At 37.6% G+C, this 18,472-nt stretch overlaps 1 protein-coding gene across 1 annotated transcript in view; it reads right to left on the bottom strand.

Annotated features, from left to right (window-relative positions):
• Positions 1 to 22: 22 nt before the first annotated feature.
• AQP9 (aquaporin 9) overlaps positions 23 to 18,472 on the bottom strand; it is a 21,168-nt gene continuing 2,718 nt past the window's right edge. The window contains exons 3-7 of the mRNA XM_010717273.3: positions 12,614 to 12,621; positions 8,650 to 8,776; positions 5,066 to 5,203; positions 3,333 to 3,451; positions 23 to 1,667 (exon numbers count right to left, since the gene is read on the bottom strand). Coding sequence (XP_010715575.2) covers positions 1,446 to 1,667; positions 3,333 to 3,451; positions 5,066 to 5,203; positions 8,650 to 8,716 — 546 coding nt within the window. The 5' untranslated portion in view covers positions 8,717 to 8,776; positions 12,614 to 12,621 and the 3' untranslated portion in view covers positions 23 to 1,445. The remainder of the gene's footprint in view (positions 1,668 to 3,332; positions 3,452 to 5,065; positions 5,204 to 8,649; positions 8,777 to 12,613; positions 12,622 to 18,472) is intronic.

Consider the following 18,472-nt stretch of genomic DNA (forward strand, 5'->3'; position numbering starts at 1 on the left):
GCGCTGTGCGTGCGGCGCGGCGCAGCTTCGGGGTGCGGGTCTGGGCAGTGACTCCGTCACCTGTGAGATGTTCCCAGGTACCTAACAAAGCCCGATTCTTCCTCGGTCCTACCGGCATTCATACTGTAAGCCGTGTTCCTGTCACCCCCACGAGCTCTGTTATAACAGTAGCCTTAGAAGTGAAGGCAGGGACTTGGTTTGGACTTCCTGCAGACTGCTGTTTATTCTGGCACCCACCTGTGAGCTCGTATCTTTTTATGCTCCCACTTTTAAAGTCCCTAGGATGGTCTTTACAATGGGGATGCATTTCCGCTGTATAAATTCTGGAAGCACACGATGGTACAGACATAGAAATTCTGTGTTCTTTTTTTTAAATGCCATTAATTGTTCAGTTGTGCGATGTTATTTTTGGGCAGTGAGGTTCACAGCTATTCTGTGCATAGATTGCAGTACCATCAGGACTCCAAGCTTTCAGCAAGCTTAGTTAAAATATTACAGATTCTAACACGTAACGCTGTGGTTAATGTTACAGCAAGTAACTAGAAGAGGCATTAAGGAAGACAGTCCTTTGTTGTGTTCTCCTCTCTAAGGCGCACGGTATGTGCAGACTGAAGCTACGCTAATAACACAGATTACATGTACTTTCTGAAGTAGCTAAAACAAAATCTCTGTTCACTGAAGTTCTGTAGCACTCTATGGTACTTCAGAGGATTCAGAGTTGTAAATAACTGGGGAAAAAAAACATACAAAAATAAACCAGAAGATCCAAATCCTGATGACAGAGTACTTTCACTCACATATCCCAGAGTGGCTTTTACACTGAATATGTGTAAACTGTAGATTTGTGTGCAACTAACTAGCTGTGCATCTGGCCAGCCAAGAGCGCGTGCGTGCACACACACATGCACAGAGATTTGTGAGTGTGCTCTGAAATGTGGGAAAATGAAGGGAGCTTTCTTCCTTTCACTCCTTTGCTCCCAGGCAGGAAGTCAGGCTTTTAGATTGTTGTATATGTCTGCAATAACTCGCTAGTAATAACGGACTAATTCAATCTGATATGTCTGTTTTTTACAACACTCAATATATATACCCACCTAAATCTCTCACGATTTCCCTTTTTCACTGAAAGCTGCCGTCCAACAGAAGTAAAACATTTTTTTAATATTTTCAGTGACCTCTAGGAATCTCCAGTATTTTGGGAAGGGCCTGCTTGGAACAATGATTGATACTAGAGATAATGTGTGTTTGATTTGCCCTAGGAGCAGGAAATACTTTTTAAAGCCCACTACCTTGAGCATGTCTGACAAAGTGCATGAGTAGCTTCTGGTATGCGAAGAATTACTTATATGTATATAAAGTATGACTTGGTACCATGTTGGATCAGGATCTTTGTTTTGTAGGAAGCAATTTTAACCAAAAGCATTTCACTTCATATCCAGGCTTACTTACGTGAATACTTCCATTCCCCATCCTGCAATGGCTGTGAAGAGCCTGGGGCCGAGATCCCTGGCTGGATTCATGGCACAGCCACTGTTCATTCCCAAAGAGCAAGTAAGAACGATTATAAGAAGTCCTACTACAACTGGCTCCAGGCCCTTTGGTACTCTGTTATTTCTGGTGTCAAAAATAGCAAATATAACCAGAAGAAGAACAGCTGTTGACATCACCTGGCCAATGAAAAGAAAAGAATATTGAATAAATATGTGCAGGTTCCTTCTAATAATGAAAAGAGAGGCCACAACATCTCTGTGGCTTGTGGTGGCTTAAAGCTGGTATTGAGATTTATCCCACTGTACAGAGTAGTAAAATTTGGATCCCAATGCTTCTCTAGTTCACAGTAATGAGAAGTTTAGATATCTGTGCTGAAAGGACAGGGCAAGAAATGTGTGGAGGACTTAGCAAAAAATCTGCAACAACCTGGTGTGGAAAGAAAAGAGGATTTAAAAGGTATTTCCTGTCTGAGGTCTGATGCTTGGCTTCCATTTTTTTCCATTCAATTCAAAGTTCCATTTATTTAATTTTTTAACTAAATTTTGCAGCTCTGCTATGCCAATACAATCACTTAAATTGATATCAAAGTGTTTTATGTGATAGTAGCTTAGTCTGATAATTTATCAGATTAAATATTCACATCTTTTATACTGCATAACATAAGGAAAAAAGTGATGTCTATAACATGAAAACTTAGCAGCTAAAAACATATCTAAATTAAGACTGCATGTATAACAGTACAATTGTATGCATAAATGTAATGTGACCTCAGTATTGCATATACTAATTGAGTTAGTGGGGAAAAAAAATCTTGGAATGATTTTCTCATGAAAGTGCTGCTCTCTTAAATTAAATGCTGTGGAAATGCTGATTTTGCTAATAATTAACTTCAGGGGGAAAAAAACAAACAAACTTTCAGCATAATCAAAGCATTCATTTTTAAAATTGATTTTAAAGAGGCTGCAAGTTTGGGTTTTCTTGAAATGATTTCTACTTTGGCTTGATTTTTTTTTTTTAGAATATCCATTGGTAAAAAGGTCTTATTAAAAGAAAAATCTGTTGATTGATCCAAAACAAAGTTCAGAAGTTGTCACAAAATTTCAAAACGATGCTTTTTTTTTTTGCATGTTGGGTTTATAAATAAATATATATATTTAAGCCAGGTTGTGCAGTCATCGTGCCCTTTATGTAAGGAATTCTTGTGTTCCAGCAATCCCTAGTTTTACTTAACTCGCACGGTATTTGTTTTCTGTGTGCCTGAAGAAGACAGGTAAATTGATAGGAGTAGTTAGGAGATATGAAGCTTCATTTTTCACTTCTGCCTAAGTAGGATTAAAGGATACAGATTGAGAGTGGAGTGGAGAATTTTTTATATTCTCTCAGTCCTTTGAAAAATAACAAATAAATCTACTTGCAAAGAGAAGATTGCAGAGGAGGCTTATGGTAGCAGAAAACACAGTTGCTCGAGGTGTTAGAGTGGCTGTTCAAGCATTTCTTAACACTTAATGAGCTAGATTTTCATGCAAATGGCTACAGTGCAGCTGAAGTTTAAGGAGAAACACTGATTTATGCTGGGGAAAACCTCTTATATGTATGACATTAAAGACACGTAATTAATATGATAAACGTGGAAAGAACAACTTGAAATTATCGTGCTTATAAAATCTGACTAAAATATAACCCCCACAAACAACATTGCATTCTCATTGCTATTGTATGCAGTGATGTGTAACTAAAATGATGAGAATCATCATACCTCTTAAAGATCTATGTATTCTTTTTATTGTTTTAGAGTTTTCAGTACGTTTAATTTGTAGAATCAAAACATCATGTGCACTTACCTGATCTGCAAATCCATTTATGAGGGATAGATATGGAGCTGGGTATGTTGCAAAGATATGTGCTGTTGCATAAGGTCCTGTGACTTCAAGTGTTCCATTGCTGTACTCCATAAAGGCATCTATAGAAAACAGCCATGACTGGTTGCACTTATACATAATATTGATTTTCTAGGACTGTAATAGATATGGATAAGCATGTGCACTTCATATTCTCAACGGAAAATTATTTTATGTGGGAGCATAGTTGATGGATTTGAAATGGTGTGCTTATTCGCACTCTCCTGTCCCTTCTCTCCTCCATGCACTGAAGTGCTTGTTTTATGTTTCACAACTTTCAAATGGGACTTTTCCCCTCCTGCACATTGCTCTGAAATCAGTGCAAAAGGGCACTTTCTGATTTGCATTATTCTGTACAAGGTGCTGCACTTGGCACGATGCCCTAAGAAATGCATCGCATCTTGACTGTTTTGTTGTAAAATTTCTCAATTCCCAGCCACCAGGAATTGCCATTGATCTGTTTGACTGTTGTGCAATGATTTGTTCTGGGAGTGAGCTTTCCTAAGTGCCCTCCTCTTCTAATGGAGTTTGAAGTTTTCAGTCTGCATGAGCTTAACACGCAACTCCTATGCTTGTTGTTCAAGATGGGAAGAAAGAGGCCAAGCACAAAACTTGAGTTCTCAGTATATTTAGGTCTGTGTATTTTTATATATGCATGGATTTTTGTATATTGTAAATCCACATATGTTTGTTAGTACATTTGAAGTGTATTTTAAATAGTATAATATGACTTCTGCTTCAGAATAATTTTCTAGCAAGCCCTGTAGTTCCCATGCTCTTAACGCTAACCGTGAAAACAACCAAACAAAACAGAACATACCAAGCCTGAAAATAGTCAGCACCATCCCTAAAGTAGTTTTTCTTTCTGCTCCTGATTACTACAGGTACTGAGCACCTAACTGATTTACAGTAGGCACTTCCTTAATTTTAATTTTTTAATTTTGTGGGTCTATACCCAATACTCTGGAGACATAATGCAGGCAGGAGAGGCTTTGAAGAAGAGAGACTGGGACAACACAAGTGGAATTTTGGAGTAGGTGCTTGAGGGAATTGATCTGAGCGGATTCATCAAGACAGTGACACCCATGTATGTAACTCAGAGATTTACCAAGATGGCACACTGTAAAATAGAAACATGCCCCAAGGATAGGGGTAATCCCATCCCCCTAATATCATCCCTTTATCACTTTACCTTGGAGAGTTCTGTCTAGGGTGGTCTGCAATTTGGTCAGGAGTGACTTGAGCTCATATCCTATGACCTCAATGAATGACATTGGTGATACTTGCCTGCAGGCACTTGGATCAGGTCTTTAATGTTTTTAATTTGCTTGTAAGATGAATAACCTTATATCCTGACTATTAAGTAATTTAAAATCCTTACTGAGAAAGACATTATCTCAGAGTATCTGATTTCCCATGAATAATTTTTCTAAATTTCAGAACATTTCCTGGAGAATTAGTGTTTCAGAAAAGTTGTAAGATACCTGGAATGATTGAGCCCTTTTTTTCCTTCAAACTCCCTGTGCTTCTTCCTTTCTTCTTTACAGCTACAGCTTCAGTCCTGCCATTAGTTCTGTGTTGAGTCCTCAGCCTGCCTCGTGTTTATTGAAAAACTGGGGCCTTAGAGACTGCCTGACCTCTAGTTTGTCCCATGACCACGTATAAGGTGTACTCACCGTGATAAATCCCAAAGACAGCTGCTGCTCCAACAAATGCTCCCAGGAGTTGTGCTAATATGTAAATTGGCAATTTGGTCCATTTTAATCTTCCAGCCACACACATGGCTAATGAAACGGCAGGGTTTATGTGACCACCTGAAAAATAAATCACAAAACAAGCCATATGAATGACTCAGATACATGGGAATACGTAAAGGATTTGCAAAAATTATGGGCACTTTTGAGCATGAGGCTAACATACATAGTTTCCTAGAGGTTACTTTGCAACTAAATGCTGATTGCAATTAAAATGAAACAAATTGGCTGAAATTATGGGGGAGGGGAGTGAGCCAGTGTCCACCAAACTCCACCAAGTGCTTCCCTATTGATGTTCACAGACCACGCTGTGTATCAGAATACTGTCCTGCTTATGTTAGCTGTGAATCCGAGGATAACTTATCTAGAAAAAGCCTGAATCTGCCCTTTTGGTTGTGATGAGAAGGCATGTTATTCTGCAGGTATTCTTGTTTCTCAAGGTCTTTTTTATTCATTTTTAAGGGAGGTCTGAGACAACAACACATTCATTCAATTTAGTGAGCCTGTATTGAGGTGAAGGACCATCACTGACTTGATTGTATCCTGGATTTTGAATTAGATCTTCACTACACACAAGGGAAATGGATTTAAATTATGTTTATGTCCTCCTCTTCAACTTGGGGTTACTTAGGAGCTCATGAACATACCGTCAGGGCTGCCTGGCTTCAGGCTAGCTGCTGGTTTGTTATGTTTCGGTGGCGCCTGAACTCACACATACAAGAGACTTCAGCAATACTGGGAGTCTTTGTGACAGTTGTAATTTCTGAAATTCATTAATTATTCTACCAGGTGCTAGTCACTTCTCTCGTGTTTTTATCAACATGGAAAAAAAGTGTCGCATGCCTTCGGGAACATCATTTTTCACAGATAAGTCATTGATACTTAAGAAATGCAGCTTTCTTGCCAAAAAAATACAGGTGTATTCAACAGGAAAAATAAACTAAAATCCCAGGTATTGTGAGGGCATAGCAGATTCAGTGCTTACCTTCAAGGCAAAGTCATGTTTCAGCATGACAGAAAAAATTGCCCTTTCTCTTTAATAAAATAACTAAAAAAAGGGTGACCTTTGTCTGTCATGGGATAGTGATGGAGAAAGGGCCTCTATGTACAGTTTCTGTGTTTGCTTGCACTTCAGGTCACTGGTCATTATCTTATGAAATCTAGGCACCTTTGATACATAAAGAACTGACAAACACAGATAACAAGTTGGATAAAACCTTCTTTGTATCATTTCCAAAACTCTGACCTAGTAGCATCAGTCTTGAATTAATTTTAAATTCCTCCCTGTACTTCAAATTCTTCAGTGCAGAGCAAATAGATGGATGGCACCTTATTTAACAGCCCTTCATGTGAATTTTGAGAAATTGTTGTCTTGTCTTTTGTTCTTTACTCTGGCTGGAATGAATCATTTTCCTTTCTTTCACCACTTGATACTGTTCTCCACCTGTATATAATACAGGGTGACTACAGTGGTAAGGACGAGTCATATTCATGTTAGAAATGTCTGATTAACATTAAATTTGGGAAGGAAAACTCTAGCTGAAGGCTCTCATGTTTACAAAGGGGAGTTAAAAGATTCTTGGTTCCTGTGTCACTCGCACTTTGCTGATTAAAAAAAAAAAAGAGTAAATAAAAATCTGCTTTGGAAATTTTTTCCAGTTAAAGTGATCACAATCCTGAGTTTGTCTGGAATGTTAAGTTTGTAAAAATGGTGGGAAATTAACTATTCGTTGAGGAAATTGAGACAGAGAAAGAGAAGAAAGGGGAATTCACCTAGGTAAAAGAGCTCAAATTCACCAAGTGTGCAGACATTATATCTTATGTTCCTGTGCAGTTAGAATTTCATGAAGTTGATGCAAAATATTTTAGCAGTACTTAAAGATAAGACTTTATGGCTGAAAATCCATAGAATTTGCTGACAAGAATATATGGGAACTGATATTCTAAAATGTCTGCCAGTAATCAGCTGTTGGATTGTCACAGCCTGCTGAAATATCTGTTCCTGTTCTTTCACAGAGAAAATGCATTGCTTGCAGAATCCTTTGTCATGGGAAAAACCTCAGGAAGCATAATACTGCAACCTCTGCAGCCTATCTGACCTGCTGGAATTGAACTCTAATCTTCTGCATGATAGAGATGAGTACCTCTAGCGATGCAAATATAGGAAAGGTTAGTGTCCTTATTGTCATAATACTGCATTAGAAGATTTTACCCTTCTACATATAAACCAAGAGCTGCAGCTTATTGATAGGAACATACAGCTGAATTAACTTTGCATGGTATCAATGCATCATTCTTCTTAAGTTTCAATGTCTGTAACAAGGCTGCATGTTTTGCACTAGCTCAAGCACTTTCTAATACGAACCTAGAAACCTCCTCAAACATGCTGTCTTTGTAAAAGAAATTGTAATTTTTGTAGAGAGAAGAGAAATTATTGTAGCAATTTTGGCTGTAGCTATTTATTATGATCTCCTTATACCTAGACATATCTGCTCTCTTCATGATTGTTAAGAAATTCCTTCATAAGGCCTGCAGTACAAGGGATTCATTTGCTATAAAAGGATAATATAAACTCCACATATAGCACAGAGTATTGCACTTTTTAACACACAAAACTGTGTGTTATTGCAACCCATAAGCTTCTGTTTTACAGGGAGGATTAAAATGTTAAAGCATTTGTACTAGTGTCCCTGATATTAATTTGGCCAGACTGAATGATGGAGATTCCTATCACTAAAAAATGGGGCATACACAGACACAGATGAGTTAACCCACCTACAGGGAAAAAAAAAAAAAAAGATTCCTAACCAATTTATATTAGATTAGGAATGTTCAAGCAGAAACAAAGAGACAATGATAGTATACTGCCAGTGTATCACAGAGCATATCTCAAGTACTGAATCATTTTGCTGTTTTTTCTTTCTGTAATCTGTTATGTATGTAGGTAGTTTGTTGTTGTTTTTTACAAACAAAGTAAGTTTCTTTTAAAATTTGGGGCAAGGAGAAGGCTTGCTGCTTATCATAGGACATGGAGAGATGAACTGCTTTCTCTAAAGTGAACCCTGCTGCTTATCCTCATTAGTGGGTCATTCCACCTTCCACCCAGCTGGCAGCCATCTTAGTTGGTGTCTGCTGGGTTCTGTAATCTTTTCCTGGTTATTTCCTTAAATACAGTACTTGTGCTGTCTGGGATTTATTCTGTTGACAGAATTTTCAAAGCAATACCAAGCAGATTTCTAGTTTGCATGCACCAATTATCCTAAAAGCCAGGGGTTTACACATTGTAGTAGAGGCCAGAATTTATTTTAAATGTTAATTATCAAACAGCAAAATAGAAGGAAGCAAATATAAAATAATTACTAGCAAAATTCTGCAGATTCTGCTGTAGTGCAGTGGTTGTTACCACTAGATACATCTTTGCTTATACCATGAAATGCAAATGATTTAATAAGCTAACCTTAAAATTGTAGTAATAAATACTATATCAGAGGACAGAGGCTACTTACCAGAAATCCCACCAGACACATACACTGCTATGGTGACTGCCATTGCAAAGCCAACCGATATTGTCATGGTCCCACCGTGGGCTCCTCGGCTGAGGACAGCCTGCCCCACACATCCACATCCAAGTGCCTGTATTTTAAAAGAGAAATGTGAAATCTTAGGCATGACTATTAAAAGTTATTGGTTAGTTTGCTGATGTCCAGGTATTGTTGAAAATGTTGTCTAAGCATTGGAAAAAATACTAGAATTTGAGATTAATGGCATATGTGCATGTTGTCTTTGCTACAACTAATATTTGCTCTTTATTTTCCTCTGTTTTGTGACCAGGAAGAATGTCTGCTAATAAGAGCCTCTCTCCAGAAAACACATTTCAACTGTAATGGTGTTACACAACTCTGAATTTTGAGCCTAAACAAAATTTCTCAGACTCTACAAGAAGCCTCCAAATGGAAGAAGGAGTTATTTCTGTGGTATGTTTCCAATTTCAGATTGTAGCTGTAAGCTATGAAAAAGTTGCTATAAAAATCACGAAAAATAGTTCAAAAACTTTTAATGTTTAATAATGAAACTCTGGAATGAGACAGCTCTCTGGAGTTTAGAGTATGTGTTACTATTATACTGTCTTGATGTCAAATATTGCTCTGTCAAAATATGAACTGCTAGAACTTATTTAAAACGAATAGAATTTCAGAAGAAACGTGGAACAGGTAAGATGACTGAGACATTCAAGAAACATTTAGATGTTGTACTAAGGGACATAGTTTATTGCAGAAATATTGGTGGTAGGTTGACGACTGGACTGGATGATCTTGGAAGTCTTTTCCAACCTTGGTGATTCTATAAGAATCAAGATACAGGACAAGAAACAGAAAAAACTAAGAGCTATTATGGACCAAGGTATAGGTGTGTTAGGGCAAATACCTGTGAAATCAGGCAAATAATATTTGTAGCATCATAATTCATACAGGCCTAAAAGTAAGAGGTTACTTAAAGTCCTGAGGTATAATTATTCGCTTTACTGTGCTGTAAATGCTGCTGATGCTGAGTGCAGGATATGTTCTAGGGAAAAGGAGAGGAGCTATGGCTGTGAAGCACAGATGAAGGTGTAGCTCTGGTGAAATTGATGCTGTTCTAGCATACATGGCAGTGAAAAAGCTTTGGGGTATTTCGCTGGTTCTGCCGCTAGAACAATTAACTCATGGGAATACCTGAATAGTCCTCACTGGAGCATTCTCAACAGATTTAAACTAACTTACATTTTACTTACTGTTTTTTTAGAATGAAGTTCAGCAAAACATTTAAATGTATGCTTAAAATAATCTTTATTCAATTCTCTTTAAAGACTGCTTAACTTCAAGCATGTGTTTAAGTTCTATTGAAGTCAGTAAGAAGGATTTGCAAAGGTACAAAAGGCCTTTAGGCTAAGGTAAAATAGCTGGCCTATGTTTGTCAGAAATAAATTTGTCTCTTTGAAAAATCTCCTTTTTAAATATATGGCTATGTAATTTGCTGAATAAATACCCAGCAGCCAATGGAAGATACCACATAATATCTGTGGTCTGAAATCTTTTGCTTCTGTGCATGTATAACCAAACTAATAACATTTCTGGGTTGTGACTAGATTTATCTTAAGCAACCTTAATTTCTTCAATGTTTAATTTGATATTTATATTTCTCTTTTTGTGGTCCATGGTAATCTGATTTTTTACTTGATATAAAAGTATTGCATCTTAACCAATGCAGTTGCTTGGTTAATCTTCTTGCTTCACTCTAGTGTTTTGCCATTACTGCATGTGACTCATGATTGTGTTGCAAGGGCATATATGAGCACCTAAAATTTAGTTCTTTGAGAAAGTCTTGTTTACAGTCACAAGGCACTTCCATTTGGAAACTTGTAATGGGAAATAATGGAATAGGAAAAATCTCTCCTGACTGTATCAATAAGATTCAGTGATTGAGGTTTAACAACCAAGTCCTGATGCAATTTAAACAGGAAAACTCATACTTTTGTTTCCATTATTTCCCCAGGGGTTTTAACTAATTCCAAAATGTGATAGAAAAAGCTCTCAATAAAATTACTCTCTCAACCAGGTTTGCAATGCAGACAGAGTTTGTTATAAAAGTGCCCCAAGATTGTGTCATGTGCCCAGGTGCAGTTCGTGCCTTGAGGTTATAATCATGCAAGCAAACAAAGCACTGAGTGGTGCCAAAGTATTACAGCTGTCAGGATATGTGAGGGTAGGGTGGTATTAGATAGTAGTTTATTGGACTGCATAATTGAAAGTTACAAGACATTCTAAGCTGCAGTTAACTGCTGTGCAGTGGATTGCACATGACTATGTTATGCGTTCTCTCATTTCTATAAGTATTGTGTACTTCACAATTCAAATGTTAAACACAAATGCATATACAGGGATAAAAACAAAATATAAAACATTTCAGTTGTTCACGGTTGAAACTACATGGTTTTTAAAAACTTCATGTGAAACAATTCTACACATCATATATTTATGTGTTGAATGGATATGGAAATGATATGCTGGAATTTAGAAAGTTTAAGATTAGGGTACAGGGGGAGAGGAATTAGAATTAGCATGCTCTAGCTTTCATTTTCCAGGCTTCTCAATGGGAGTATTCCAAGAAAACATTATCTCTTGCTGTAATGACTATGAAAAAAGAGGAGTATGGAAGACGGATATAGAAAAGGATAATGGACAGTAACCATATCTATGTATATGAACTACAAATGCACGTGAAGAGGGAAGGGAATAATGGCATGGCTTTTGTTTCCCTTCCTTAATTACCACAACTGAAGAGGATCATGTAGAAACAGCTGCGTAGTCTTATTGCGTAACAAATACTGCCCTGCACTTTATAGGGAAATATGCAACTGTGTATGCTCTATTTTTGTGCTAGCCAGTCTCAGAAAATGGAATATGCAAACAAGAAGGCATACAAGCCAGCCTGTACACAGCTGCACTAGTTTCTTGCTCAGTATATGTTGGTAAATGACTTCCTGGTCGTGTATGACGAATGAGCACAATTGCAGGCAGTCAGCATGTGCCCATTTGGGGATGAAAAAACTGGGAACTGAACTGCAAATCTGAACCAAGTCACAGCAATACGTTATCTGTTGTCATTAAAAGGAGGAGAGAAAAAAAAAACATTCCTCCTGAAACGAGGTTGACAAAACTGGAAACTATCACCTAATCATGTAATTACATGAGCAGCAATTTAATACCCTGTGAATCTCTGCTTGGCTGAGTTAAAACCAACCAATCATCAAGTTACCAGTAAATATTCCGAATTTCTAGGCTTTTCAAGCTTAGCCATCAGTGCTCCACAAAAATCCATCAACTGAAGCACATAGATTCAAAGGGAGTTTAATTTAGAGTAGGATACAGCCTGAATATCTTTGTTTTACCTTGTCTATGTTACCAGGTTTCATCTTTCCAGCTGTCTGTTTCCTAATCTTAAATTCATTGAAGTAGTTTCAGCTCTGATTTTTCATTATCACAAAACAATGAGATTACTGCCATAAGCAACATGTCTGGGTGTGAAATAGCTGTCTGCACGCTCTCTGCCAAAAAAAAGTTGCTTCATGGACATTAGATCTTTGTCTTGGGTAAGAAGCTAATGTTAGGAAAGGAAAACAACTGGCCTCTTGTGAGTATAATGTCCTGTTATTCTCTGGCAGCTTGTAGAACTTTATCCCGCTCAGCAGCGTGAAGATCACTATGCCTCCATCTGTGCTATTTGCAGGATTTTTGCTAATGTGTGTAATAGTATTTTTCAGTGTAAATAGTATTTCCTGCCATATATGTATGTAGAATTTTAGAGAATTATATTTTCTACACTGTTTGTAAACCCTTAAACATTTTAAAGCACAATGCTTATATTAAAAAGATCGCTTCTTACTTAACAGATCTAGTGGTAGTGTGTATTCATAGCCAAATACTCTTACTGTATCAGTACAGAGGCAGCCGAGACTCCTGCTTTTTATCACTGTGGAGAACAATGATGTGTGTGTTTTATCTTGTACTTCACCAGCTGCCAAGCTGGGGGGAGTTACACTCCTTCAGTGGGATACCACAGATGTCTGTGCAGGCAGAGCAGGGCCTCGGTGGCACCACAGCTGATGATGCTCTACAAGAATTCAGTGTGATACAGGGAATTCAGAGTCATTATTTTTTTTAGATCATATTTTAATTATAAGCTGTGCATTTTCAATAGAGAAATATTAGAAAACAATTTCAGAATTTCTGTTTTGGTCAGTTTTCAAGAAAGAGTCATACTTAAATAGCTCTAGCTGATTATGAAGAATCTCCAAGGATCCCTCCACCACTTCACAGTGTTCTGTAAAGATGCCTTTGTTCAGGGAAGGCAGTAACCCTGCCCTTTCCCACGCCACACTCCCACCTATGTTCTCCCACTGTTCCCCAGTTAGGCATTTCCTGCTAGTCAGCAGTTTGGCTTCTCCCCTTTTCCAGCCCAGATAAGAGGGCGTCAGTCTGGATCCTGCCACACGTGCTGTGCTGCTGCACAGTGCCTCAAAGGGGACAGGCACTCAGGTGCCATGCAATGAGTTGGGCTAAAGCTGTGTGCTTGCTGTGAGCATCCTTCTGCTAAGCCAAAGTTACCTGTTCTGAGCTATTTGCGGGGACACTTGAGGACGTGAAAGAAAGCCCTGGCATTTCACCTCTAAAGGAAACTTCTCTGGCTTCTCTATGCAGCCAGACAGTGCTGCATCCCTTGCAGCAGGGACATGGGAGTGGGCTTAGAGAAGTGGTTGCATTTGTCCTTCGCTGCAGGTAGTGATCTCTCTGCCCGTGAGAACATTAAAGGATTGTTTGTGCTTTTTTTGTAGCCTTATGCAGCTTTTTCCTCCAGTTAATATTTCTATAGGTGATCAATTTGGGTGTTGCATATGAAACTAGTACATAAAATTTTCAGCTACAAGTATGATTACTAAAGTGATGGTGTTCTCCTAAAGGTCTCTAATTTGGAGCATATTCTAGAACGTACTTTCATTTCCAGTCTCTTCATAAATGGATTCCACTTTAGAATTTATCTGTTTTCAGATAAATTCATTTCATAATGTGATTTATAATGAATTAGGAAATCTCTATGTACTGAATCATGTTTCCTCTGTGCATTATACAGGGCCTCGATTCAGACTGGGCTCCCAAGCATTCTTTCAGTAGGGATAATAATGCCAGCAGTAACAAAAGCAAAGATATGGCAGACCTACTAAAATTCAGGGCATGAGCTCTGCAGGATTCCTAGTCAGTGAAAACTCCCGTTCTTCCAGGAAAGACTGATCTTCATCTAATTTCTTGTGTAATAATTATCATCGTTGGTTAAATCAGATAGTACTTAAGTCGTTTAAGGTGAAATAAAATAAAGCTTACTAGTCAAGCAATTTTAAAATACTTTGAAAATACATGGCTCTTATTCTATTATCATTACATATTTTGGTTGGAACACAAAGATTTCTGTAAATTACGATATAATCATTTCGGAGTAATAAAAAAACACTGTATCCATTCTGATGGTCTCCTGGGACACAACCAACATCCTCTTGGGTTGAAATGGGTTTCCCTTTATTTTTTGAGACTTACTATCTAATTAAATAAAGGTTTGTAAAAAAAATTTACCATTTAGTTAATTAAATAGTATAGACATAAACCTTAAAATGATTGCCATTTTGAAATTTTTTTTTTAATGATAGAAAACATTACTACATGGAGACATGGATGTAAATTTAATAAGGCTTTGGATGAAATGTGTACGTAAAGCTTTTAAAACAAAGATTTGGTTTAAATTGCTCTTAGGGAAAAATACTGTGAAAATAAAGCACAGGCTATGCTGTGTTGTATAAACTGATGCTTTTAAATTTTTATTACTGCTTTTCACATGCAATAAGAGACAAATAAAAGCTTAAAATCACTTAGAATGCAGACCTCTGCATTTTCTCATATTTTATTATGATTAATATTGCACTCTTCATTCTGAAATGCTACAATGCTTTTCTCTCTTAAATTATACAGGGTAACTGGCTTGAGTCAATTTCTTCAGAGAAGATTGGTTTTATTTTCTTACTAAGTTGTAGAAATTCAAGAGAGAAAGGAAATGAAATATTTCATATTTAGATGCAAACTTCCAAGAGTGACACATGGCCCCTTACAAAGGTCCAGGAAGAAGAGATTGGGCAAGGGAAGTAGAAGCTTCGTAAGATAGAGTGCGTTCAGGTGCTGCTGCCCTCCCTGGTTACTCTTTTATTCTTGAGCTGAGACGTGTTATTTTGCTTTTCTTCCTACACCAGCTCACACAATTAAAATTTCTCTAAATTAAGACTAAATATGCTTAGTCTCTGTAATGGTCCTTGGTGAATGGCCAAAGCATACATTGAGAAAGGAATTTAAAATGTAAGGGTACATATATCATTCGATTCTTTCCTTTGGGTGCAGAAATGGGGTAGCTGGCGTTTTGCTGTGCCCTCCTGTTTACAAGTAATGAGAGATTTGATATGTTGGTATGTTTTCTTTCTCTTTTCTGTTGAGGAAGACAAACAAACTATATCTGGGGCTGATCAGGAAACCTTCTAGGATGGATTAGAAGGAGCTAAGTCAAGTTCTGCCTTTAAATCAAACCATGAGCTGGAGAGCTTACTAGAATGCATTTTTAGCCATAGTGGCTCATTGATCGGAAGTGTTAAGATCACAAATGTATAAACACACTTAATGGCATGAATAGCATTTATTGTCCCTTCTGCTATTCATCTGCTTATGACAATTATTACTTCAATTACTATTATTTTAATTTGGCCAAAACTCTGAAAGAACAGCTTGTAAATTTGTGTCAGTAAAACGTAAACTCATGTTTTGCACTCTCAGTTGAATCTTTGAAGGAATGCAAGTCTTCTGTGAGGGTAAGGAGAGTGTCCACTTCAGGTCTATAGGTGCATGCTTTCTGGGACAAAATGCATGTATGGAAAAAGGCCTTGGAAAATTAAGTTCAGCTTACTGGAACCACTTGGTTGAACATGACCTGATTTATGTGTTGGGGCTGATGTAGCAAAGATGAAGGTAATTCTCATCTAAAACTTTCCTCCAATACAGAACATCTGAGTCACCTGAAAGTCTAAAGTGTCATATGCTGGAAAAAAACAAGCACAATTTTTGCACTTCAGTTTGTATTCGAAAAACAAAAGATTTCCTGTGACTTTTTAGAATTATTTGCTGAAACGAACATTTCAGGGTAACCTTACTTTCAGATCCTTCGCGCTTCTATTTAGCTGAATTGAAGAATGACTTCAGGGAGATTTAAGTAGGAGAAAAAAGTTATTTGATAATAAGATTATAGAAATGCTAGCACTGTACAAGAGCTTTACAAGTATGTACATTGAGATGAGCTGAGAATCTTTGTTACCACTTAGACTTCTGTTTGCAATACTGATTTAATGGAGTTGCAAACGAGTGGAAGAGTTTGTACACAAGATTTAATTTCTTCAAAATATATGCAACTGCTACATTTACAGAAACAGAAAGGACTCTTGAGTTTGGGATGACAAGGAAAGGAAGCATCTCATTCTGGTAAGGAGAACAGTTTTGGTCTGGAAGTATAGGATTAAATTCTGTGGCATTCGATTCATGAATGACTTCTGTTCTTTAGTGGCTCTGCCATAGTATTGCTGCTGGAGAGCCTTATGTATGGAAATGTATAAGAACCAGCTTTCAGAGTACAACCATGGCTAACACCTATTATATAACATATAAAATATAAGTAATGTATGTAAAATATATACAAATTGGTTGAGTGGCATATTACAATAGCAGTTGTAAGTATGTTTCAATAACCTATTTTGTCTACCTTTGCCTAACAGGTAATTGTACAAAATTCTGTATTCCTGGAAAGCTGTCAGAGACTACTACTAAGTTGTTTTATACCTTAAACAAAACTTGCTGTAAGCAATTTCATTCTATGCAAAGAAAAAGTCTCTGTTTCATCCAAAAAAGAGCCAAACCAAAACCAAACAAAGAATATAACTTTGTGTAAAATTTGTATATTGTATAAAATGCTAATGTAAGGACTAAACAATGAAAAGCTAGATAGCTACATCTGCTTTCATCTAATAACATAGGAGTATTCTAATGCGTGTTTGGAGGAATAGATATGTATTGCTGTACAGTACTGTAATGAATGTGTACTGGAATCTGGCTCCACAAAGAAAGATGTGGAACAGTTGCTTAACTTTTAATCTTCTGGACAGAGCAAATCCATGAAATGTCATACTTAGAGATTTTTCAGGCAAGACTAAACTCCCCAACAAAGCAGAAATGATAACTTACATAATGAAGTGGTCAGAATATGAAAACAAGGCAAACAAGATTTTGATGAGCAAAAGATAAATAGCTTTTCTTCTCATTAGTTGGACTGCTTGCTGTGAGGGTGTCATGCACTCAGTTCACGCGCATGCTGATGCTTTGCAGCCTCTGTGCACACAGACGTTTGCTTCAGTGGGAGTTCTGCAAAAGGCCCTGCCTCCACCTGGAGAATGGGCTTTGGGATAAGAAAGGGAACCTCCTCACTGCTAGCAGCATTCTGTGTACCTGTTTACCTCGGGTGAGGCTGTGCACACTGCAAAGTGTGAGAACATTCATTCTGTTTTCCACTGAGCATTGCAGCAACAACTCAAGATGATGTCTTAATTTGATCACACAGTCATATTCACTTAATTGACTATTAGAGAAGAAATACATGGGATAGGTCTGCAGATATGCTGCTTACTTGTCTTTACGTGCTAAATGGAAGCCTGTGTTTTGTTTCAGCAGGGATATGTACGCTGTTCTGGACTCAGGAGATACTGGTTCGGTGCAGCTCTGTTCTGGGAAACTGTGTTTAGTAAGATGCTCTTCAGAGTAAAAATGAAATACAAACTACGTTAGGTCAGCAGTAGCTAGTAAAAGAAGCCACATGGCCCATTTGGCTTCTCTTTTTGAAAATATTACAATTCAGATATAATAAATGGCACAAGTCAGAATAAATCCCATTTTGTTTGAGAGCAATGCAGCCAAGTTCCAAGGGAAAAATATGGAGCAAAACATGATTAAAAGCAGAGGGGCAGTTGGATAGGTGAATTTCAGGCAGACTCACTGAAAATTCACATAAAACATCTATCTGATCCAGTGTGGCTTCTTAACTTTTGTGCTGATTAATGTCCAGCTGTGCTCTACCACAGTAACCTACAGAAGCCCCAAGAGGAAATGTACTGAACCAGGAGACAAACTGGAAAATGAAAACCTCCCCAGATGGCTTTTTTTCAAGAGAGGCCTCAGGAGCAGCTCCAGCCTACGGGAGGCTGATGCTTTGTCAGAGGCTGGGAAATGTGTGTATGCTCTGGCTCCTTAGCCCACTGCAGCATGAAAGAACTGATGTTCTCTCATCTTAGGGTTCTGCTGCACAGAGGTAGGATGGAGGGACCAGTCCCGGTGGTTAATTCCAAACACACTGTATAAAAACTACATTACTCAGTATGCACTTCATAGAAAGCGTTTTTCTGTTCAAATATTTGTTGAAAACTTTATAGATGGATTGTGTATTTTTGTGAATATTGATTTCAACTCAAATTAAAAAGAAACTTTGCAGATTGGCCACTTACCACATGAGATACCAAGACAAATGCAAGGCATGGGCAGGAGCTTACTAATAATATGTAAACATAGACCCCCAGTCTAATGCATATTCCTCTTTGCCTGTGCTACAAGTGTAACTTTGTTGTATTAAAATTGCATCACTGTAAGTAGTGTTTTTTTCTGTTTTTTT

Source organism: Meleagris gallopavo, chromosome 12 (genome assembly GCF_000146605.3).
Source record: "Meleagris gallopavo isolate NT-WF06-2002-E0010 breed Aviagen turkey brand Nicholas breeding stock chromosome 12, Turkey_5.1, whole genome shotgun sequence".
Lineage (NCBI taxonomy): Eukaryota > Metazoa > Chordata > Aves > Galliformes > Phasianidae > Meleagris > Meleagris gallopavo.